The following is a 25,378-nucleotide window of genomic DNA, read 5'->3' as shown; positions in this document are numbered from 1 at the left end:
TCCAGGTAGTGAATATATAGTTGAATGTTCCTCCTGTCCAGATAGTGAATATATAGTTGAATGTACCTCTCCTCCTGTCCAGGTAGTGAATATATAGTTGAATGTTCCTCCTGTCCAGGTAATGAATATATAGTTGAATGTACCTCCTGTCCAGGTAATGAATATATAGTTGAATGTTCCTCTCCTCCTGTCCAGGTAGTGAATATATAGTTGAATGTTCCTCCTGTCCAGGTAGTGAATATATAGTTGAATGTACCTCTCCTCCTGTCCAGGTAGTGAATATATAGTTGAATGTTCCTCCTGTCCAGGTAATGAATATATAGTTGAATGTACCTCCTGTCCAGGTAATGAATATATAGTTGAATGTTCCTCTCCTCCTGTCCAGGTAGTGAATATATAGTTGAATGTTCCTCCTGTCCAGGTAATGAATATATAGTTGAATGTACCTCTCCTCCTGTCCAGGTAGTGAATATATAGTTGAATGTTCCTCCTGTCCAGGTAGTGAATATATAGTTGAATGTTCCTCCTGTCCAGGTAGTGAATATATAGTTGAATGTTCCTCCTGTCCAGGTAGTGAATATATAGTTGAATGTTCCTCTCCTCCTGTCCAGGTAGTGAATATATAGTTGAATGTACCTCTCCTCCTGTCCAGGTAGTGAATATATAGTTGAATGTTCCTCTCCTCCTGTCCAGGTAGTGAATATATAGTTGAATGTACCTCTCCTCCTGTCCAGGTAGTGAATATATAGTTGAATGTTCCTCTCCTCCTGTCCAGGTAGTGAATATATAGTTGAATGTACCTCTCCTCCTGTCCAGGTAGTGAATATATAGTTGAATGTTCCTCCTGTCCAGGTAGTGAATATATAGTTGAATGTTCCTCCTGTCCAGGTAGTGAATATATAGTTGAATGTTCCTCCTGTCCAGGTAGTGAATATATAGTTGAATGTTCCTCTCCTCCTGTCCAGGTAGTGAATATATAGTTGAATGTACCTCTCCTCCTGTCCAGGTAGTGAATATATAGTTGAATGTTCCTCCTGTCCAGGTAGTGAATATATAGTTGAATGTACCTCTCCTCCTGTCCAGGTAGTGAATATATAGTTGAATGTTCCTCCTGTCCAGGTAGTGAATATATAGTTGAATGTACCTCTCCTCCTGTCCAGGTAGTGAATATATAGTTGAATGTTCCTCCTGTCCAGGTAGTGAATATATAGTTGAATGTTCCTCTCCTCCTGTCCAGGTAGTGAATATATAGTTGAATGTTCCTCCTGTCCAGGTAGTGAATATATAGTTGAATGTACCTCTCCTCCTGTCCAGGTAGTGAATATATAGTTGAATGTTCCTCCTGTCCAGGTAGTGAATATATAGTTGAATGTTCCTCTCCTCCTGTCCAGGTAGTGAATATATAGTTGAATGTTCCTCCTGTCCAGGTAGTGAATATATAGTTGAATGTTCCTCCTGTCCAGGTAGTGAATATATAGTTGAATGTTCCTCTCCTCCTGTCCAGATAGTGAATATATAGTTGAATGTTCCTCTCCTCCTGTCCAGGTAGTGAATATATAGTTGAATGTTCCTCTCCTCCTGTCCAGGTAGTGAATATATAGTTGAATGTACCTATCCTCCTGTCCAGGTAGTGAATATATAGTTGAATGTTCCTCCTGTCCAGGTAGTGAATATATAGTTGAATGTTCCTCCTGTCCAGGTAGTGAATATATAGTTGAATGTTCCTCCTGTCCAGGTAGTGAATATATAGTTGAATGTTCCTCCTGTCCAGGTAGTGAATATATAGTTGAATGTTCCTCCTGTCCAGGTAGTGAATATATAGTTGAATGTTCCTTCCCTCCTGTCCAGGTAGTGAATATATAGTTGAATGTTCCTCCTGTCCAGGTAGTGAATATATAGTTGAATGTTCCTCCTGTCCAGGTAGTGAATATATAGTTGAATGTTCCTCCTGTCCAGGTAGTGAATATATAGTTGAATGTTCCTCCTGTCCAGGTAGTGAATATATAGTTGAATGTTCCTCCTGTCCAGGTAGTGAATATATAGTTGAATGTCCCTCCTGTCCAGGTAGTGAATATATAGTTGAATGTTCCTCTCCTCCTGTCCAGGTAGTGAATATATAGTTGAATGTACCTCTCCTCCTGTCCAGGTAGTGAATATATAGTTGAATGTTCCTCTCCTCCTGTCCAGGTAGTGAATATATAGTTGAATGTACCTCTCCTCCTGTCCAGGTAGTGAATATATAGTTGAATGTTCCTCCTGTCCAGGTAGTGAATATATAGTTGAATGTTCCTCCTGTCCAGGTAGTGAATATATAGTTGAATGTTCCTCCCCTCCTGTCCAGGTAGTGAATATATAGTTGAATGTTCCTCCCCTCCTGTCCAGGTAGTGAATATATAGTTGAATGTTCCTCCTGTCCAGGTAGTGAATATATAGTTGAATGTTCCTCTCCTCCTGTCCAGGTAGTGAATATATAGTTGAATGTACCTCCCCTCCTGTCCAGGTAGTGAATATATAGTTGAATGTACCTCTCCTCCTGTCCAGGTAGTGAATATATAGTTGAATGTACCTCTCCTCCTGTCCAGGTAGTGAATATATAGTTGAATGTTCCTCCTGTCCAGGTAGTTAATATATAGTTGAATGTTCCTCTCCTCCTGTCCAGGTAGTGAATATATAGTTGAATGTTCCTCTCCTCCTGTCCAGGTAGTGAATATATATAGTTGAATGTTCCTCCTGTCCAGGTAGTGAATATATAGTTGAATGTTCCTCTCCTCCTGTCCAGGTAGTGAATATATAGTTGAATGTTCCTCTCCTCCTGTCCAGGTAGTGAATATATAGTTGAATGTTCCTCTCCTCCTGTCCAGGTAGTGAATATATAGTTGAATGTTCCTCCTGTCCAGGTAGTGAATATATAGTTGAATGTTCCTCCTGTCCAGGTAGTGAATATATAGTTGAATGTTCCTCTCCTCCTGTCCAGGTAGTGAATATATAGTTGAATGTTCCTCCTGTCCAGGTAGTGAATATATAGTTGAATGTTCCTCCTGTCCAGGTAGTGAATATATAGTTGAATGTTCCTCCTGTCCAGGTAGTGAATATATAGTTGAATGTTCCTTCCCTCCTGTCCAGGTAGTGAATATATAGTTGAATGTTCCTCCTGTCCAGGTAGTGAATATATAGTTGAATGTTCCTCCTGTCCAGGTAGTGAATATATAGTTGAATGTTCCTCCTGTCCAGGTAGTGAATATATAGTTGAATGTTCCTCCTGTCCAGGTAGTGAATATATAGTTGAATGTTCCTCCTGTCCAGGTAGTGAATATATAGTTGAATGTCCCTCCTGTCCAGGTAGTGAATATATAGTTGAATGTTCCTCTCCTCCTGTCCAGGTAGTGAATATATAGTTGAATGTACCTCTCCTCCTGTCCAGGTAGTGAATATATAGTTGAATGTTCCTCTCCTCCTGTCCAGGTAGTGAATATATAGTTGAATGTACCTCTCCTCCTGTCCAGGTAGTGAATATATAGTTGAATGTTCCTCCTGTCCAGGTAGTGAATATATAGTTGAATGTTCCTCCTGTCCAGGTAGTGAATATATAGTTGAATGTTCCTCCTGTCCAGGTAGTGAATATATAGTTGAATGTACCTCTCCTCCTGTCCAGGTAGTGAATATATAGTTGAATGTTCCTCCTGTCCAGGTAGTGAATATATAGTTGAATGTTCCTCCTGTCCAGGTAGTGAATATATAGTTGAATGTACCTCTCCTCCTGTCCAGGTAGTTAATATATAGTTGAATGTTCCTCCTGTCCAGGTAGTGAATATATAGTTGAATGTTCCTCTCCTCCTGTCCAGGTAGTGAATATATAGTTGAATGTTCCTCTCCTCCTGTCCAGGTAGTGAATATATAGTTGAATGTTCCTCTCCTCCTGTCCAGGTAGTGAATATATAGTTGAATGTTCCTCTCCTCCTGTCCAGGTAGTGAATATATAGTTGAATGTTCCTCCTGTCCAGGTAGTGAATATATAGTTGAATGTTCCTCCTGTCCAGGTAGTGAATATATAGTTGAATGTTCCTCTCCTCCTGTCCAGGTAGTGAATATATAGTTGAATGTTCCTCCTGTCCAGGTAGTGAATATATAGTTGAATGTTCCTCCTGTCCAGGTAGTGAATATATAGTTGAATGTTCCTCCTGTCCAGGTAGTGAATATATAGTTGAATGTTCCTTCCCTCCTGTCCAGGTAGTGAATATATAGTTGAATGTTCCTCCTGTCCAGGTAGTGAATATATAGTTGAATGTTCCTCCTGTCCAGGTAGTGAATATATAGTTGAATGTTCCTCCTGTCCAGGTAGTGAATATATAGTTGAATGTTCCTCCTGTCCAGGTAGTGAATATATAGTTGAATGTTCCTCCTGTCCAGGTAGTGAATATATAGTTGAATGTTCCTCTCCTCCTGTCCAGGTAGTGAATATATAGTTGAATGTACCTCTCCTCCTGTCCAGGTAGTGAATATATAGTTGAATGTTCCTCTCCTCCTGTCCAGGTAGTGAATATATAGTTGAATGTACCTCTCCTCCTGTCCAGGTAGTGAATATATAGTTGAATGTTCCTCCTGTCCAGGTAGTGAATATATAGTTGAATGTTCCTCCTGTCCAGGTAGTGAATATATAGTTGAATGTTCCTCCCCTCCTGTCCAGGTAGTGAATATATAGTTGAATGTTCCTCCCCTCCTGTCCAGGTAGTGAATATATAGTTGAATGTTCCTCCTGTCCAGGTAGTGAATATATAGTTGAATGTTCCTCTCCTCCTGTCCAGGTAGTGAATATATAGTTGAATGTACCTCCCCTCCTGTCCAGGTAGTGAATATATAGTTGAATGTACCTCTCCTCCTGTCCAGGTAGTGAATATATAGTTGAATGTACCTCTCCTCCTGTCCAGGTAGTGAATATATAGTTGAATGTTCCTCCTGTCCAGGTAGTGAATATATAGTTGAATGTTCCTCTCCTCCTGTCCAGGTAGTGAATATATAGTTGAATGTTCCTCTCCTCCTGTCCAGGTAGTGAATATATATAGTTGAATGTTCCTCCTGTCCAGGTAGTGAATATATAGTTGAATGTTCCTCCTGTCCAGGTAGTGAATATATAGTTGAATGTACCTCTCCTCCTGTCCAGGTAGTGAATATATAGTTGAATGTTCCTCCTGTCCAGGTAGTGAATATATAGTTGAATGTTCCTCCTGTCCAGGTAGTGAATATATAGTTGAATGTACCTCTCCTCCTGTCCAGGTAGTGAATATATAGTTGAATGTTCCTCCTGTCCAGGTAGTGAATATATAGTTGAATGTTCCTCCTGTCCAGGTAGTGAATATATAGTTGAATGTACCTCTCCTCCTGTCCAGGTAGTTAATATATAGTTGAATGTTCCTCCTGTCCAGGTAGTGAATATATAGTTGAATGTTCCTCTCCTCCTGTCCAGGTAGTGAATATATAGTTGAATGTTCCTCTCCTCCTGTCCAGGTAGTGAATATATAGTTGAATGTTCCTCTCCTCCTGTCCAGGTAGTGAATATATAGTTGAATGTTCCTCTCCTCCTGTCCAGGTAGTGAATATATAGTTGAATGTTCCTCCTGTCCAGGTAGTGAATATATAGTTGAATGTTCCTCCTGTCCAGGTAGTGAATATATAGTTGAATGTACCTCTCCTCCTGTCCAGGTAGTGAATATATAGTTGAATGTTCCTCCTGTCCAGGTAGTGAATATATAGTTGAATGTACCTCTCCTCCTGTCCAGGTAGTGAATATATAGTTGAATGTACCTCTCCTCCTGTCCAGGTAGTGAATATATAGTTGAATGTTCCTCTCCTCCTGTCCAGGTAGTGAATATATAGTTGAATGTACCTCTCCTCCTGTCCAGGTAGTGAATATATAGTTGAATGTACCTCTCCTCCTGTCCAGGTAGTGAATATATAGTTGAATGTTCCTCCTGTCCAGGTAGTGAATATATAGTTGAATGTACCTCTCCTCCTGTCCAGGTAGTGAATATATAGTTGAATGTACCTCTCCTCCTGTCCAGGTAGTGAATATATAGTTGAATGTTCCTCCTGTCCAGGTAGTGAATATATAGTTGAATGTTCCTCCTGTCCAGGTAGTGAATATATAGTTGAATGTACCTCTCCTCCTGTCCAGGTAGTGAATATATAGTTGAATGTACCTCTCCTCCTGTCCAGGTAGTGAATATATAGTTGAATGTTCCTCCTGTCCAGGTAGTGAATATATAGTTGAATGTTCCTCCTGTCCAGGTAGTGAATATATAGTTGAATGTTCCTCTCCTCCTGTCCAGGTAGTGAATATATAGTTGAATGTTCCTCCTGTCCAGGTAGTGAATATATAGTTGAATGTTCCTCCTGTCCAGGTAGTGAATATATAGTTGAATGTTCCTCCTGTCCAGGTAGTGAATATATAGTTGAATGTACCTCTCCTCCTGTCCAGGTAGTGAATATATAGTTGAATGTACCTCTCCTCCTGTCCAGGTAGTGAATATATAGTTGAATGTACCTCTCCTCCTGTCCAGGTAGTGAATATATAGTTGAATGTACCTCTCCTCCTGTCCAGGTAGTGAATATATAGTTGAATGTTCCTCCTGTCCAGGTAGTGAATATATAGTTGAATGTTCCTCTCCTCCTGTCCAGGTAGTGAATATATAGTTGAATGTTCCTCTCCTCCTGTCCAGGTAGTGAATATATATAGTTGAATGTTCCTCCTGTCCAGGTAGTGAATATATAGTTGAATGTTCCTCCTGTCCAGGTAGTGAATATATAGTTGAATGTTCCTCCTGTCCAGGTAGTGAATATATAGTTGAATGTTCCTCCTGTCCAGGTAGTGAATATATAGTTGAATGTACCTCTCCTCCTGTCCAGGTAGTGAATATATAGTTGAATGTTCCTCCTGTCCAGGTAGTGAATATATAGTTGAATGTTCCTCCTGTCCAGGTAGTGAATATATAGTTGAATGTACCTCCTGTCCAGGTAGTTAATATATAGTTGAATGTTCCTCCTGTCCAGGTAGTGAATATATAGTTGAATGTTCCTCTCCTCCTGTCCAGGTAGTGAATATATAGTTGAATGTTCCTCTCCTCCTGTCCAGGTAGTGAATATATAGTTGAATGTTCCTCTCCTCTTTCCAGGTAGTGAATATATAGTTGAATGTTCCTCTCCTCCTGTCCAGGTAGTGAATATATAGTTGAATGTTCCTCCTGTCCAGGTAGTGAATATATAGTTGAATGTTCCTCCTGTCCAGGTAGTGAATATATAGTTGAATGTTCCTCTCCTCCTGTCCAGGTAGTGAATATATATAGTTGAATGTTCCTCCTGTCCAGGTAGTGAATATATAGTTGAATGTACCTCTCCTCCTGTCCAGGTAGTGAATATATAGTTGAATGTTCCTCCTGTCCAGGTAGTGAATATATAGTTGAATGTACCTCTCCTCCTGTCCAGGTAGTGAATATATAGTTGAATGTACCTCTCCTCCTGTCCAGGTAGTGAATATATAGTTGAATGTTCCTCTCCTCCTGTCCAGGTAGTGAATATATAGTTGAATGTACCTCTCCTCCTGTCCAGGTAGTGAATATATAGTTGAATGTTCCTCCTGTCCAGGTAGTGAATATATAGTTGAATGTACCTCTCCTCCTGTCCAGGTAGTGAATATATAGTTGAATGTACCTCTCCTCCTGTCCAGGTAGTGAATATATAGTTGAATGTTCCTCCTGTCCAGGTAGTGAATATATAGTTGAATGTTCCTCCTGTCCAGGTAGTGAATATATAGTTGAATGTTCCTCCTGTCCAGGTAGTGAATATATAGTTGAATGTACCTCTCCTCCTGTCCAGGTAGTGAATATATAGTTGAATGTACCTCTCCTCCTGTCCAGGTAGTGAATATATAGTTGAATGTTCCTCCTGTCCAGGTAGTGAATATATAGTTGAATGTTCCTCCTGTCCAGGTAGTGAATATATAGTTGAATGTTCCTCCTGTCCAGGTAGTGAATATATAGTTGAATGTTCCTCTCCTCCTGTCCAGGTAGTGAATATATAGTTGAATGTTCCTCCTGTCCAGGTAGTGAATATATAGTTGAATGTTCCTCCTGTCCAGGTAGTGAATATATAGTTGAATGTTCCTCCTGTCCAGGTAGTGAATATATAGTTGAATGTACCTCTCCTCCTGTCCAGGTAGTGAATATATAGTTGAATGTTCCTCCTGTCCAGGTAGTGAATATATAGTTGAATGTTCCTCCTGTCCAGGTAGTGAATATATAGTTGAATGTTCCTCCTGTCCAGGTAGTGAATATATAGTTGAATGTTCCTCCTGTCCAGGTAGTGAATATATAGTTGAATGTTCCTCTCCTCCTGTCCAGGTAGTGAATATATAGTTGAATGTACCTCTCCTCCTGTCCAGGTAGTGAATATATAGTTGAATGTTCCTCTCCTCCTGTCCAGGTAGTGAATATATAGTTGAATGTTCCTCCTGTCCAGGTAGTGAATATATAGTTGAATGTTCCTCCTGTCCAGGTAGTGAATATATAGTTGAATGTTCCTCCTGTCCAGGTAGTGAATATATAGTTGAATGTACCTCTCCTCCTGTCCAGGTAGTGAATATATAGTTGAATGTACCTCTCCTCCTGTCCAGGTAGTGAATATATAGTTGAATGTACCTCTCCTCCTGTCCAGGTAGTGAATATATAGTTGAATGTACCTCTCCTCCTGTCCAGGTAGTGAATATATAGTTGAATGTTCCTCCTGTCCAGGTAGTGAATATATAGTTGAATGTTCCTCTCCTCCTGTCCAGGTAGTGAATATATAGTTGAATGTTCCTCTCCTCCTGTCCAGGTAGTGAATATATATAGTTGAATGTTCCTCCTGTCCAGGTAGTGAATATATAGTTGAATGTTCCTCCTGTCCAGGTAGTGAATATATAGTTGAATGTTCCTCCTGTCCAGGTAGTGAATATATAGTTGAATGTTCCTCCTGTCCAGGTAGTGAATATATAGTTGAATGTACCTCTCCTCCTGTCCAGGTAGTGAATATATAGTTGAATGTTCCTCCTGTCCAGGTAGTGAATATATAGTTGAATGTTCCTCCTGTCCAGGTAGTGAATATATAGTTGAATGTACCTCCTGTCCAGGTAGTTAATATATAGTTGAATGTTCCTCCTGTCCAGGTAGTGAATATATAGTTGAATGTTCCTCTCCTCCTGTCCAGGTAGTGAATATATAGTTGAATGTTCCTCTCCTCCTGTCCAGGTAGTGAATATATAGTTGAATGTTCCTCTCCTCTTTCCAGGTAGTGAATATATAGTTGAATGTTCCTCTCCTCCTGTCCAGGTAGTGAATATATAGTTGAATGTTCCTCCTGTCCAGGTAGTGAATATATAGTTGAATGTTCCTCCTGTCCAGGTAGTGAATATATAGTTGAATGTTCCTCTCCTCCTGTCCAGGTAGTGAATATATATAGTTGAATGTTCCTCCTGTCCAGGTAGTGAATATATAGTTGAATGTACCTCTCCTCCTGTCCAGGTAGTGAATATATAGTTGAATGTTCCTCCTGTCCAGGTAGTGAATATATAGTTGAATGTACCTCTCCTCCTGTCCAGGTAGTGAATATATAGTTGAATGTACCTCTCCTCCTGTCCAGGTAGTGAATATATAGTTGAATGTTCCTCTCCTCCTGTCCAGGTAGTGAATATATAGTTGAATGTACCTCTCCTCCTGTCCAGGTAGTGAATATATAGTTGAATGTTCCTCCTGTCCAGGTAGTGAATATATAGTTGAATGTACCTCTCCTCCTGTCCAGGTAGTGAATATATAGTTGAATGTACCTCTCCTCCTGTCCAGGTAGTGAATATATAGTTGAATGTTCCTCCTGTCCAGGTAGTGAATATATAGTTGAATGTTCCTCCTGTCCAGGTAGTGAATATATAGTTGAATGTTCCTCCTGTCCAGGTAGTGAATATATAGTTGAATGTACCTCTCCTCCTGTCCAGGTAGTGAATATATAGTTGAATGTACCTCTCCTCCTGTCCAGGTAGTGAATATATAGTTGAATGTTCCTCCTGTCCAGGTAGTGAATATATAGTTGAATGTTCCTCCTGTCCAGGTAGTGAATATATAGTTGAATGTTCCTCCTGTCCAGGTAGTGAATATATAGTTGAATGTTCCTCTCCTCCTGTCCAGGTAGTGAATATATAGTTGAATGTTCCTCCTGTCCAGGTAGTGAATATATAGTTGAATGTTCCTCCTGTCCAGGTAGTGAATATATAGTTGAATGTTCCTCCTGTCCAGGTAGTGAATATATAGTTGAATGTACCTCTCCTCCTGTCCAGGTAGTGAATATATAGTTGAATGTTCCTCCTGTCCAGGTAGTGAATATATAGTTGAATGTTCCTCCTGTCCAGGTAGTGAATATATAGTTGAATGTTCCTCCTGTCCAGGTAGTGAATATATAGTTGAATGTTCCTCCTGTCCAGGTAGTGAATATATAGTTGAATGTTCCTCTCCTCCTGTCCAGGTAGTGAATATATAGTTGAATGTACCTCTCCTCCTGTCCAGGTAGTGAATATATAGTTGAATGTTCCTCTCCTCCTGTCCAGGTAGTGAATATATAGTTGAATGTTCCTCCCCTCCTGTCCAGGTAGTGAATATATAGTTGAATGTTCCTCCTGTCCAGGTAGTGAATATATAGTTGAATGTTCCTCTCCTCCTGTCCAGGTAGTGAATATATAGTTGAATGTTCCTCTCCTCCTGTCCAGGTAGTGAATATATAGTTGAATGTTCCTCCTGTCCAGGTAGTGAATATATAGTTGAATGTTCCTCCTGTCCAGGTAGTGAATATATAGTTGAATGTTCCTCCTGTCCAGGTAGTGAATATATAGTTGAATGTTCCTCCCCTCCTGTCCAGGTAGTGAATATATAGTTGAATGTTCCTCTCCTCCTGTCCAGGTAGTGAATATATAGTTGAATGTTCCTCTCCTCCTGTCCAGGTAGTGAATATATAGTTGAATGTACCTCTCCTCCTGTCCAGGTAGTGAATATATAGTTGAATGTTCCTCCTGTCCAGGTAGTGAATATATAGTTGAATGTTCCTCCTGTCCAGGTAGTGAATATATAGTTGAATGTTCCTCTCCTCCTGTCCAGGTAGTGAATATATAGTTGAATGTTCCTCTCCTCCTGTCCAGGTAGTGAATATATAGTTGAATGTTCCTCCTGTCCAGGTAGTGAATATATAGTTGAATGTTCCTCCTGTCCAGGTAGTGAATATATAGTTGAATGTTCCTCTCCTCCTGTCCAGGTAGTGAATATATAGTTGAATGTTCCTCTCCTCCTGTCCAGGTAGTGAATATATAGTTGAATGTTCCTCCCCTCCTGTCCAGGTAGTGAATATATAGTTGAATGTTCCTCCTGTCCAGGTAGTGAATATATAGTTGAATGTACCTCTCCTCCTGTCCAGGTAGTGAATATATAGTTGAATGTTCCTCTCCTCCTGTCCAGGTAGTGAATATATAGTTGAATGTTCCTCTCCTCCTGTCCAGGTAGTGAATATATAGTTGAATGTTCCTCTCCTCCTGTCCAGGTAGTGAATATATAGTTGAATGTTCCTCCTGTCCAGGTAGTGAATATATAGTTGAATGTACCTCTCCACCTGTCCAGGTAGTGAATATATAGTTGAATGTTCCTCTCCTCCTGTCCAGGTAGTGAATATATAGTTGAATGTTCCTCCTGTCCAGGTAGTGAATATATAGTTGAATGTTCCTCCTGTCCAGGTAGTGAATATATAGTTGAATGTACCTCTCCTCCTGTCCAGGTAGTGAATATATAGTTGAATGTTCCTCCTGTCCAGGTAGTGAATATATAGTTGAATGTTCCTCCTGTCCAGGTAGTGAATATATAGTTGAATGTTCCTCCCCTCCTGTCCAGGTAGTGAATATATAGTTGAATGTACCTCTCCTCCTGTCCAGGTAGTGAATATATAGTTGAATGTACCTCTCCTCCTGTCCAGGTAGTGAATATATAGTTGAATGTTCCTCCTGTCCAGGTAGTGAATATATAGTTGAATGTACCTCTCCTCCTGTCCAGGTAGTGAATATATAGTTGAATGTTCCTCTCCTCCTGTCCAGGTAGTGAATATATAGTTGAATGTTCCTCCTGTCCAGGTAGTGAATATATAGTTGAATGTTCCTCCCCTCCTGTCCAGGTAGTGAATATATAGTTGAATGTACCTCTCCTCCTGTCCAGGTAGTGAATATATAGTTGAATGTTCCTCCTGTCCAGGTAGTGAATATATAGTTGAATGTTCCTCCTGTCCAGGTAGTGAATATATAGTTGAATGTTCCTCCTGTCCAGGTAGTGAATATATAGTTGAATGTACCTCTCCTCCTGTCCAGGTAGTGAATATATAGTTGAATGTTCCTCCTGTCCAGGTAGTGAATATATAGTTGAATGTTCCTCTCCTCCTGTCCAGGTAGTGAATATATAGTTGAATGTTCCTCCTGTCCAGGTAGTGAATATATAGTTGAATGTTCCTCCTGTCCAGGTAGTGAATATATAGTGTAATGTTCCTCCTGTCCAGGTAGTGAATATATAGTTGAATGTTCCTCCTGTCCAGGTAGTGAATATATAGTTGAATGTTCCTCCTGTCCAGGTAGTGAATATATAGTTGAATGTTCCTCCCCTCCTGTCCAGGTAGTGAATATATAGTTGAATGTACCTCTCCTCCTGTCCAGGTAGTTAATATATAGTTGAATGTTCCTCCTGTCCAGGTAGTGAATATATAGTTGAATGTTCCTCTCCTCCTGTCCAGGTAGTGAATATATAGTTGAATGTACCTCTCCTCCTGTCCAGGTAGTGAATATATAGTTGAATGTTCCTCTCCTCCTGTCCAGGTAGTGAATATATAGTTGAATGTACCTCCCCTCCTGTCCAGGTAGTTAATATATAGTTGAATGTTCCTCTCCTCCTGTCCAGGTAGTGAATATATAGTTGAATGTTCCTCTCCTCCTGTCCAGGTAGTGAATATATAGTTGAATGTACCTCTCCTCCTGTCCAGGTAGTGAATATATAGTTGAATGTTCCTCTCCTCCTGTCCAGGTAGTGAATATATAGTTGAATGTACCTCCCCTCCTGTCCAGGTAGTTAATATATAGTTGAATGTTCCTCCTGTCCAGGTAGTGAATATATAGTTGAATGTTCCTCTCCTCCTGTCCAGGTAGTGAATATATAGTTGAATGTTCCTCCTGTCCAGGTAGTGAATATATAGTTGAATGTTCCTCCTGTCCAGGTAGTGAATATATAGTTGAATGTTCCTCTCCTCCTGTCCAGGTAGTGAATATATAGTGTAATGTTCCTCCTGTCCAGGTAGTGAATATATAGTTGAATGTTCCTCCTGTCCAGGTAGTGAATATATAGTTGAATGTACCTCTCCTCCTGTCCAGGTAGTGAATATATAGTTGAATGTTCCTCTCCTCCTGTCCAGGTAGTGAATATATAGTTGAATGTTCCTCTCCTCCTGTCCAGGTAGTGAATATATAGTTGAATGTTCCTCTCCTCCTGTCCAGATAGTGAATATATAGTTGAATGTTCCTCTCCTCCTGTCCAGGTAGTGAATATATAGTTGAATGTACCTCTCCTCCTGTCCAGGTAGTGAATATATAGTTGAATGTTCCTCTCCTCCTGTCCAGGTAGTGAATATATAGTTGAATGTTCCTCCTGTCCAGGTAGTGAATATATAGTTGAATGTTCCTCCTGTCCAGGTAGTGAATATATAGTTGAATGTTCCTCTCCTCCTGTCCAGATAGTGAATATATAGTTGAATGTACCTCTCCTCCTGTCCAGGTAGTGAATATATAGTTGAATGTACCTCTCCTCCTGTCCAGGTAGTGAATATATAGTTGAATGTACCTCTCCTCCTGTCCAGGTAGTGAATATATAGTTGAATGTTCCTCTCCTCCTGTCCAGATAGTGAATATATAGTTGAATGTACCTCTCCTCCTGTCCAGGTAGTGAATATATAGTTGAATGTTCCTCCTGTCCAGGTAGTGAATATATAGTTGAATGTTCCTCCTGTCCAGGTAGTGAATATATAGTTGAATGTACCTCCCCTCCTGTCCAGGTAGTGAATATATAGTTGAATGTACCTCTCCTCCTGTCCAGGTAGTGAATATATAGTTGAATGTACCTCTCCTCCTGTCCAGGTAGTGAATATATAGTTGAATGTTCCTCTCCTCCTGTCCAGGTAGTGAATATATAGTTGAATGTTCCTCCTGTCCAGGTAGTGAATATATAGTTGAATGTTCCTCTCCTCCTGTCCAGGTAGTGAATATATAGTTGAATGTACCTCTCCTCCTGTCCAGGTAGTGAATATATAGTTGAATGTTCCTCTCCTCCTGTCCAGGTAGTGAATATATAGTTGAATGTTCCTCCCCTCCTGTCCAGGTAGTGAATATATAGTTGAATGTACCTCTCCTCCTGTCCAGATAGTGAATATATAGTTGAATGTTCCTCTCCTCCTGTCCAGGTAGTGAATATATAGTTGAATGTACCTCTCCTCCTGTCCAGGTAGTGAATATATAGTTGAATGTTCCTCTCCTCCTGTCCAGGTAGTGAATATATAGTTGAATGTTCCTCCTGTCCAGGTAGTGAATATATAGTTGAATGTTCCTCCTGTCCAGGTAGTGAATATATAGTTGAATGTTCCTCCTGTCCAGGTAGTGAATATATAGTTGAATGTACCTCTCCTCCTGTCCAGGTAGTTAATATATAGTTGAATGTTCCTCCTGTCCAGGTAGTGAATATATAGTTGAATGTTCCTCTCCTCCTGTCCAGGTAGTGAATATATAGTTGAATGTTCCTCCCCTCCTGTCCAGGTAGTGAATATATAGTTGAATGTTCCTCCCCTCCTGTCCAGGTAGTGAATATATAGTTGAATGTTCCTCCTGTCCAGGTAGTGAATATATAGTTGAATGTTCCTCTCCTCCTGTCCAGGTAGTGAATATATAGTTGAATGTTCCTCCTGTCCAGGTAGTGAATATATAGTTGAATGTTCCTCCTGTCCAGGTAGTGAATATATAGTTGAATGTTCCTCCTGTCCAGGTAGTGAATATATAGTTGAATGTTCCTCTCCTCCTGTCCAGGTAGTGAATATATAGTTGAATGTACCTCTCCTCCTGTCCAGGTAGTGAATATATAGTTGAATGTACCTCTCCTCCTGTCCAGGTAGTGAATATATAGTTGAATGTACCTCTCCTCCTGTCCAGGTAGTGAATATATAGTTGAATGTTCCTCTCCTCCTGTCCAGGTAGTGAATATATAGTTGAATGTTCCTCCTGTCCAGGTAGTGAATATATAGTTGAATGTTCCTCTCCTCCTGTCCAGGTAGTGAATATATAGTTGAATGTTCCTCTCCTCCTGTCCAGGTAGTGAATATGTAGTTGAATGTTCCTCTCCTCCTGTCCAGGTAGTGAATATATAGTTGAATGTTCCTCTCCTCCTGTCCAGGTAGTGAATATATAGTTGAATGTTCCTCTCCTCCTGTCCAGGTAGTGAATATATAGTTGAATGTTCCTCCTGTCCAGGTAGTGAATATATAGTTGAATGTTCCTCCTGTCCAGGTAGTGAATATATAGTTGAATGTTCCTCCTGTCCAGGTAGAGAATATATAGTTGAATGTTCCTCCTGTCCAGGTAGTGAATATATAGTTGTATGTTCCTCTCCTCCTGTCCAGGTAGTGAATATATAGTTGAATGTTCCTCCTGTCCAGGTAGTGAATATATAGTTGAATGTTCCTCCTGTCCAGGTAGTGAATATATAGTTGAATGTTCCTCCTGTCCAAGTAGTGAATATATAGTTGAATGTTCCTCCTGTCCAGGTAGTGAATATATAGTTGAATGTTCCTCCTGTCCAGGTAGTGAATATATAGTTGAATGTTCCTCCTGTCCAGGTAGTGAATATATAGTTGAATGTACCTCTCCTCCTGTCCAGGTAGTGAATATATAGTTGAATGTTCCTTCCCTCCTGTCCAGGTAGTGAATATATAGTTGAATGTACCTCTCCTCCTGTCCAGGTAGTGAATATATAGTTGAATGTACCTCTCCTCCTGTCCAGGTAGTGAATATATAGTTGAATGTTCCTCTCCTCCTGTCCAGGTAGTGAATATATAGTTGAATGTTCCTCCTGTCCAGGTAGTGAATATATAGTTGAATGTTCCTCCCCACCTGTCCAGGTAGTGAATATATAGTTGAATGTTCCTCCTGTCCAGGTAGTGAATATATATAGTTGAATGTACCTCTCCTCCTGTCCAGGTAGTGAATATATAGTTGAATGTTCCTCCTGTCCAGGTAGTGAATATATAGTTGAATGTTCCTCCTGTCCAAGTAGTGAATATATAGTTGAATGTACCTCTCCTCCTGTCCAGGTAGTGAATATATAGTTGAATGTTCCTCCTGTCCAGGTAGTGAATATATAGTTGAATGTTCCTCCTGTCCAGGTAGTGAATATATAGTTGAATGTACCTCTCCTCCTGTCCAGGTAGTGAATATATAGTTGAATGTTCCTCTCCTCCTGTCCAGGTAGTGAATATATAGTTGAATGTACCTCCCCTCCTGTCCAGGTAGTGAATATATAGTTGAATGTTCCTCTCCTCCTGTCCAGGTAGTGAATATATAGTTGAATGTTCCTCTTCTCCTGTCCAGGTAGTGAATATATAGTTGAATGTTCCTCCTGTCCAGGTAGTGAATATATAGTTGAATGTTCCTCCTGTCCAGGTAGTGAATATATAGTTGAATGTTCCTCTCCTCCTGTCCAGGTAGTGAATATATAGTTGAATGTACCTCTCCTCCTGTCCAGGTAGTGAATATATAGTTGAATGTACCTCTCCTCCTGTCCAGGTAGTGAATATATAGTTGAATGTTCCTCCTGTCCAGGTAGTGAATATATAGTTGAATGTTCCTCCTGTCCAGGTAGTGAATATATAGTTGAATGTTCCTCCTGTCCAGGTAGTGAATATATAGTTGAATGTTCCTCTCCTCCTGTCCAGGTAGTGAATATATAGTTGAATGTTCCTCCTGTCCAGGTAGTGAATATATAGTTGAATGTTCCTCCTGTCCAGGTAGTGAATATATAGTTGAATGTTCCTCTCCTCCTGTCCAGGTAGTGAATATATAGTTGAATGTTCCTCTCCTCCTGTCCAGGTAGTGAATATATAGTTGAATGTTCCTCCCCTCCTGTCCAGGTAGTGAATATATAGTTGAATGTTCCTCTCCTCCTGTCCAGGTAGTGAATATATAGTTGAATGTTCCTCCTGTCCAGGTAGTGAATATATAGTTGAATGTTCCTCCTGTCCAGGTAGTGAATATATAGTTGAATGTTCCTCCTGTCCAGGTAGTGAATATATAGTTGAATGTTCCTCCTGTCCAGGTAGTGAATATATAGTTGAATGTACCTCTCCTCCTGTCCAGGTAGTGAATATATAGTTGAATGTTCCTCCTGTCCAGGTAGTGAATATATAGTTGAATGTTCCTCTCCTCCTGTCCAGGTAGTGAATATATAGTTGAATGTTCCTCCCCTCCTGTCCAGGTAGTGAATATATAGTTGAATGTTCCTCCTGTCCAGGTAGTGAATATATAGTTGAATGTTCCTCCTGTCCAGGTAGTGAATATATAGTTGAATGTACCTCTCCTCCTGTCCAGGTAGTGAATATATAGTTGAATGTTCCTCTCCTCCTGTCCAGGTAGTGAATATATAGTTGAATGTTCCTCTCCTCCTGTCCAGGTAGTGAATATATAGTTGAATGTTCCTCCTGTCCAGGTAGTGAATATATAGTTGAATGTTCCTCCTGTCCAGGTAGTGAATATATAGTTGAATGTTCCTCCTGTCCAGGTAGTGAATATATAGTTGAATGTTCCTCCTGTCCAGGTAGTGAATATATAGTTGAATGTTCCTCCCCTCCTGTCCAGGTAGTGAATATATAGTTGAATGTACCTCTCCTCCTGTCCAGGTAGTTAATATATAGTTTAATGTTCCTCCTGTCCAGGTAGTGAATATATAGTTGAATGTTCCTCTCCTCCTGTCCAGGTAGTGAATATATAGTTGAATGTACCTCTCCTCCTGTCCAGGTAGTGAATATATAGTTGAATGTTCCTCTCCTCCTGTCCAGGTAGTGAATATATAGTTGAATGTACCTCCCCTCCTGTCCAGGTAGTTAATATATAGTTGAATATTCCTCTCCTCCTGTCCTCGCAGTGAATATATAGTTGAATGTTCCTCTCCTCCTGTCCAGGTAGTGAATATATAGTTGAATGTACCTCTCCTCCTGTCCAGGTAGTGAATATATAGTTGAATGTTCCTCTCCTCCTGTCCAGGTAGTGAATATATAGTTGAATGTACCTCCCCTCCTGTCCAGGTAGTTAATATATAGTTGAATGTTCCTCCTGTCCAGGTAGTGAATATATAGTTGAATGTTCCTCTCCTCCTGTCCAGGTAGTGAATATATAGTTGAATGTTCCTCCTGTCCAGGTAGTGAATATATAGTTGAATGTTCCTCCTGTCCAGGTAGTGAATATATAGTTGAATGTTCCTCTCCTCCTGTCCAGGTAGTGAATATATAGTTGAATGTTCCTCCTGTCCAGGTAGTGAATATATAGTTGAATGTTCCTCCTGTCCAGGTAGTGAATATATAGTTGAATGTTCCTCCCCTCCTGTCCAGGTAGTGAATATATAGTTGAATGTACCTCTCCTCCTGTCCAGATAGTGAATATATAGTTGAATGTTCCTCTCCTCCTGTCCAGGTAGTGAATATATAGTTGAATGTACCTCTCCTCCTGTCCAGGTAGTGAATATATAGTTGAATGTTCCTCTCCTCCTGTCCAGGTAGTGAATATATAGTTGAATGTTCCTCCTGTCCAGGTAGTGAATATATAGTTGAATGTTCCTCTCCTCCTGTCCAGGTAGTGAATATATAGTTGAATGTTCCTCTCCTCCTGTCCAGGTAGTGAATATATAGTTGAATGTTCCTCCTGTCCAGGTAGTGAATATATAGTTGAATGTTCCTCTCCTCCTGTCCAGGTAGTGAATATATAGTTGAATGTTCCTCTCCTCCTGTCCAGGTAGTGAATATATAGTTGAATGTTCCTCTCCTCCTGTCCAGGTAGTGAATATATAGTTGAATGTTCCTCCTGTCCAGGTAGTGAATATATAGTTGAATGTTCCTCCTGTCCAGGTAGTGAATATATAGTTGAATGTTCCTCCTGTCCAGGTAGTGAATATATAGTTGAATGTTCCTCCTGTCCAGGTAGTGAATATATAGTTGAATGTTCCTCCTGTCCAGGTAGTGAATATATAGTTGAATGTTCCTCCTGTCCAGGTAGTGAATATATAGTTGAATGTTCCTCTCCTCCTGTCCAGGTAGTGAATATATAGTTGAATGTTCCTCCTGTCCAGGTAGTGAATATATAGTTGAATGTTCCTCCTGTCCAGGTAGTGAATATATAGTTGAATGTTCCTCCTGTCCAGGTAGTGAATATATAGTTGAATGTACCTCTCCTCCTGTCCAGGTAGTGAATATATAGTTGAATGTTCCTCTCCTCCTGTCCAGGTAGTGAATATATAGTTGAATGTTCCTCTCCTCCTGTCCAGGTAGTGAATATATAGTTGAATGTACCTCTCCTCCTGTCCAGGTAGTGAATATATAGTTGAATGTTCCTCCTGTCCAGGTAGTGAATATATAGTTGAATGTACCTCTCCTCCTGTCCAGGTAGTGAATATATAGTTGAATGTACCTCTCCTCCTGTCCAGGTAGTGAATATATAGTTGAATGTTCCTCCTGTCCAGGTAGTGAATATATAGTTGAATGTTCCTCCTGTCCAGGTTGTGAATATATAGTTGAATGTTCCTTCCCTCCTGTCCAGGTAGTGAATATATAGTTGAATGTTCCTTCCCTCCTGTCCAGGTAGTGAATATATAGTTGAATGTTCCTCTCCTCCTGTCCAGGTAGTGAATATATAGTTGAATGTTCCTCCTGTCCAGGTAGTGAATATATAGTTGAATGTTCCTCTCCTCCTGTCCAGGTAGTGAATATATAGTTGAATGCTCCTCTCCTCCTGTCCAGGTAGTGAGTATATAGTTGTATGTTGCTCGGTAACAGGGTTTCCGTCAGCCAGGTTTTGGCTGTTTTCTTTGTTTCTTTCAGCCAATAAATAATATTGCTACCCGCCAATTGTCCAGGAAAATAAGAAAAATCTAATAGCAAAATAATGCTGTTTAGGCTGTTCATTGATGGAAATACTTTTGACTGGCCATGCTTATTGGTCTATAGGTTAATTTGTCAATTTAATTCCACTAAATTATGCATGAGTTTTATATTCGTTATGTACTTATCACACGTGCACAGCATACGCCTACAGATACGGAGCCTATAGATACTACAGATACGGAGCCTACAGATACTACAGATACGGAACCTACAGATACTACAGATACGGAGCCTACAGATACGAAGCCTATAGATACTACAGATACGGAGCCTACAGATACTACAGATACGGAGCCTACAGATACGGAGCCTACAGATACGGAGCCTACAGATGCGGAACCTACAGATACGGAGCCTACAGATACGGAGCCTACAGATACGGAGCCTACAGATACGGAGCCTACAGATGATACGGAGCCTACAGATGATACGCAGCCTATAGATACGGAGCCTACAGATACTACAGATACGGAGCCTACAGATACGGAGCCTACAGATACTACAGATACGGAGCCTACAGATACTACAGATACGGAGCCTACAGATACTACAGATACGGAGCCTACAGATACGGAGCCTACAGATACTACAGAGACGGAGCCTACAGATACGGAGCCTACAGATACGGAGCCTACAGATACTACAGATACGGAGCCTACAGATACTACAGATACGGAGCCTACAGATACTACAGATGCGGAGCCTACAGATACTACAGATACGAAGCCTATAGATACTACAGATACGGAGCCTACAGATACTACAGATACGGAGCCTACAGATACGGAGCCGACAGATACTACAGATACGGAGCCTACAGATACGGAGCCGACAGATACTACAGATACGGAGCCTACAGATACGGAGCCTACAGATACGGAGCCGACAGATACTACAGATACGGAGCCTACAGATGATACGGAGCCTATAGATACGGAGCCTACAGATACTACAGATACGGAGCCTACAGATACTACAGATACGGAGCCTACAGATACTACAGATACGGAGCCTACAGATACTACAGATACGGAGCCTACAGATACTACAGATACGGAGCCTACAGATACGGAGCCTACAGATACTACAGATACGGAGCCTACAGATACGGAGCCTACAGATACTACAGATACGGAGCCTATAGATACTACCGATACGGAGCCTACAGATACTACCGATACGGAGCCTACAGATACGGAGCCTTTGAGTGGAAAATTGGTCAGACAGCACTTTTATAAGCCCAATCATGGCGCAACAATTCTAAATGCATTCGTGTGTTACGTTTTTTTGGGGGGGACCAACATTAAAAATGGCAACTGTTTTTATTTCTCAACTGGTAATTGAAGCGCGCTTCCCATTCACAATTCAAATGTGTAGTCAACGGAAGGCCGGCTTCACCAGCACGTCACACCACTTTGAGCTGAAGGCAGCATGCTTTCTGAAAACCTAGAGATAGTTAATTGTTTCAACCCTTCTTTTTTTTCCGTGGTATCCAATTGGTAGTTAGTCTTGTCTCATCGCTGCAACTCCCATACGGGCTCGGGAGAGACGAAGGTCGAGAGCCGTGCGTCCTCCGAAACACAACCCGACCAAGCTGCACTGCTTCTTAACACAGCGCGCATCCAACCCGGAAGTCAGCCGCATCAATGTGTCTGAGGAAACACCGTGCACCTGGCGACCTTGTCAGTGGCGCCCGGCCTCCTGGCGACCGTGTCAGTGGCGCCCGGCCTCCTGGCGACCGTGTCAGTGTCGCCCGGCCTCCTGGCGACCGTGTCAGTGTCGCTCGGCCTCCTGGCGACCGTGTCAGTGGCGCCCGGCCTCCTGGCGACCGTGTCAGTGGCGCCCGGCCTCCTGGCGACCTTGTCAGTGGCGCCCGGCCTCCTGGCGACCGTGTCAGTGGCGCCCGGCCTCCTGGCGACCGTGTCAGTGGCGCCCGGCCTATTGTTTCAAACCAAAACTTTGTACTACATATTATGAGGCATGTTTCAAAGTAGGCGGGGCAAAATGGGACTGTATCCGTGGAGACAAGTATTTTATAAAGACGTCCATATTGCCATAGAAACCAGTAGCCTATTTCTCTCAGGTTGTATTGGTTATCAACGTTCCTTCATCGTCCGGTAGCCAAATTGACACATTGACGCGTAGCCTACTGCCTTTAATGTGAAGAAATACTAGTGTATCACCATTAAGCTAAACGTTCTGATCTGATGAGTCAGACTCATTGCTTTTTAGCATTTTTGTATGTAACCAAGGAAAGAGGCGTCTACTGGTTGACTGGATTTGGGATCTGTCGTCCCAGAGTCTGTTTGGAAAGAGGCTATATCTTTCTCGACAAGCTGACCAAAAGAATAGGTCAACTTTTCTACTATGGGGTACAGTAGATTTACAGACTAGTGATTTTACTGTTCGTTAATTCGTCTTGTCGGCTGAGGGAGAAGTACATGTGAACCGTTATTCCAACACATTTAAAGTGTGGGAAGGACACGCATCAAATCAAATCAAATTTATTTATATAGCCCTTCGTACATCAGCTGACGTCTCAAAGTGCTGTACAGAAACCCAGCCTAAAACCCCAAACAGCAAGCAATGCAGGTGTAGAAGCACACATCATTGCATCCTTGACTTGCAGATTCAGTTCGTATGAATTACTATAATCTAAAATGTGATTTCTGACAAACAAGTGAGTGGACACCCTAAATGGGTTACTCGCTCAACTCATATGGTACCGGTCAAATGTTCTGGTGCCACATTTTCCAAACGGAAACCCTGCTCAGTAGGTGGTGACAGTATAGTTTTACGGTAGTGTGTGTGTTGTTGTGACGTCTCTCTCTCTCTCTTCTCTCTGGTCAGTGTTCTCCGTGGCCTGATGCCTACGTCGGCTCTCCCCGGACAGCTGGCCCCTCCTTCACCTCCACACCCCTCTCCACGTACACTGCCTCCTCCGTACCCGACAGGTGTGTGAGCGTTCAGGGATAGAGAGAAAGGAACTCTGTCTGTGTGGACATAGTGAGATAATGCTGACTGTGACTGTTGTATTCCAGTGACTCATCGTCGCCCAATCACCAAGCAGACCCTGTCAGCCAAGTCGTCACAGAGGTTAGTATACACCCCACACATTCTCATGGATGTGTCTGAAATCCTGTAAAAACGTATCATGTTAAACCCCACCCCAACTCACACTCTCTGTCTGTCTCTCTCTCTCCAGCAACTCAGTCCGACAGCCACCATCCAGGAGACTCAGAAGTGGCTTGTCAAAAACCGCTTCAATAGCTACGCACGACTCTTCTCCCACTTCTCAGGTACCCACTCTTTCCCTGGTCCCTAGTGTAAGTTAAGTTATTAAAGACAGCCTGTAGAGTTATTAAAGACAGCCTGTAGAGTTATTAAAGACAGCCTGTTGAGTTATTAAAGACAGCCTGTTGAGTTATTAAAGACAGCCTGTTGAGTTATTAAAGACAGCCTGTTGAGTTATTAAAGACAGCCTGTTGAGTTATTAAAGACAGCCTGTTGAGTTATTAAAGACAGCCTGTTGAGTTATTAAAGACAGCCTGTTGAGTTATTAAAGACAGCCTGTTGAGTTATTAAAGACAGCCTGTTGAGTTGTTAAAGACAGCCTGTTGAGTTGTTAAAGACAGCCTGTTGAGTTGTTAAAGACAGCCTGTTGAGTTGTTAAAGACAGCCTGTTGAGTTGTTAAAGACAGCCTGTTGAGTTGTTAAAGACAGCCTGTTGAGTTGTTAAAGACAGCCTGTTGAGTTATTAAAGACAGCCTGTTGAGTTATTAAAGACAGCCTGTTGAGTTATTAAAGACAGCCTGTTGAGTTATTAAAGACAGCCTGTTGAGTTATTAAAGACGGCCTGTTGAGCTAAGAAAGACAGCATGTTTAGCTAAGAAAGACAGCCTGTTGAGCTAAGAAAGACAGCCTGTTGAGCTAAGAAAGAGAGCCTGTTGAGCTAAGAAAGACAGCCTGTTGAGTTATTAAAGACGGCCTGTTGAGCTAAGAAAGACTGCCTGTTGAGCTAAGAAAGACGGCCTGTTGAGCTAAGAAAGACAGCTTGTTGAGCTAAGAAAGACAGCCTGTTGAGCTAAGAAAGACAGCCTGTTGAGTTATTAAAGACAGCCTGTTGAGTTATTAAAGACAGCCTGTTGAGCTAAGGAGGACAGCCTGTTGAGCTAAGGAGGACAGCCTGTTGAGCTAAGAAGGACAGCCTGTTGAGCTAAGAAAGACTGCCTGTTGAGTTATTAAAGACAGCCTGTTGAGTTATTAAAGACAGCCTGTTGAGCTAAGGAGGACAGCCTGTTGAGCTAAGAAGGACAGCCTGTTGAGCTAAGGAGGACAGCCTGTTGAGCTAAGAAGGACAGCCTGTTGAGCTAAGAAGGACAGCCTGTTGAGCTAAGAAGGACAGCCTGTTGAGCTAAGAAAGACAGCCTGTTGAGCTAAGAAAGACAGCCTGTTGAGCTAAGAAAGACAGCCTGTTGAGCTAAGAAAGACAGCCTGTTGAGCTAAGAAAGACAGCCTGTTGAGCTAAGAAGGACAGCCTGTTGAGCTAAGAAGGACAGCCTGTTGAGCTAAGAAGGACAGCCTGTTGAGCTAAGAAGGACAGCCTGTTGAGCTAAGAAGGACAGCCTGTTGAGCTAAGAAAGACAGCCTGTTGAGCTAAGAAAGACAGCCTGTTGAGCTAAGAAAGACTGCCTGTTGAGTTATTAAAGACAGCCTGTTGAGCTAAGAAGGACAGCCTGTTGAGCTAAGAAGGACAGCCTGTTGAGCTAAGAAAGACTGCCTGTTGAGTTATTAAAGACTGCCTGTTGAGTTATTAAAGACAGCCTGTTGAGCTAAGAAAGACAGCCTGTTGAGTTATTAAAGACAGCCTGTTGAGCTAAGAAAGACAGCCTGTTGTGTAGGTTGAGTTATTAAAGACAGCCTGTTGTGTTGTGTAGGTTTTGACTTACTAAAGTTGACCCGAGATGATCTGGTTCAGATCTGTGGAGCTGCTGATGGAATCAGACTCTTCAACACACTAAAATCCAGGTAGGGGGGTGAGGGAGGGAGGGAGGAGGTGAGAGGGAGGGAGGGAGGAGGTGAGAGGGAGGGAGGGAGGAGGTGAAAG

At 41.6% G+C, this 25,378-nt stretch overlaps 1 protein-coding gene across 2 annotated transcripts in view; it reads left to right on the top strand.

Annotated features, from left to right (window-relative positions):
- Window positions 1–25,378, top strand: part of LOC110514928 (upstream-binding protein 1) — a 69,688-nt gene that overhangs the window by 40,178 nt on the left and 4,132 nt on the right. For both annotated transcript variants that reach the window (XM_036970820.1, XM_036970821.1), the window contains exons 10-13: window positions 23,122–23,225; window positions 23,313–23,367; window positions 23,477–23,570; window positions 25,209–25,299. In XM_036970820.1, the coding sequence (XP_036826715.1) occupies window positions 23,122–23,225; window positions 23,313–23,367; window positions 23,477–23,570; window positions 25,209–25,299 (344 nt within the window). The remainder of the gene's footprint in view (window positions 1–23,121; window positions 23,226–23,312; window positions 23,368–23,476; window positions 23,571–25,208; window positions 25,300–25,378) is intronic.

The sequence above is a fragment of the Oncorhynchus mykiss genome, chromosome 32 (assembly GCF_013265735.2).
Source record: "Oncorhynchus mykiss isolate Arlee chromosome 32, USDA_OmykA_1.1, whole genome shotgun sequence".
NCBI classification, from domain to species: Eukaryota; Metazoa; Chordata; class Actinopteri; order Salmoniformes; family Salmonidae; genus Oncorhynchus; species Oncorhynchus mykiss.
Note: the sequence above shows the minus strand (reverse complement) of the source record. Positions and strands in the feature narration are given on the sequence as shown.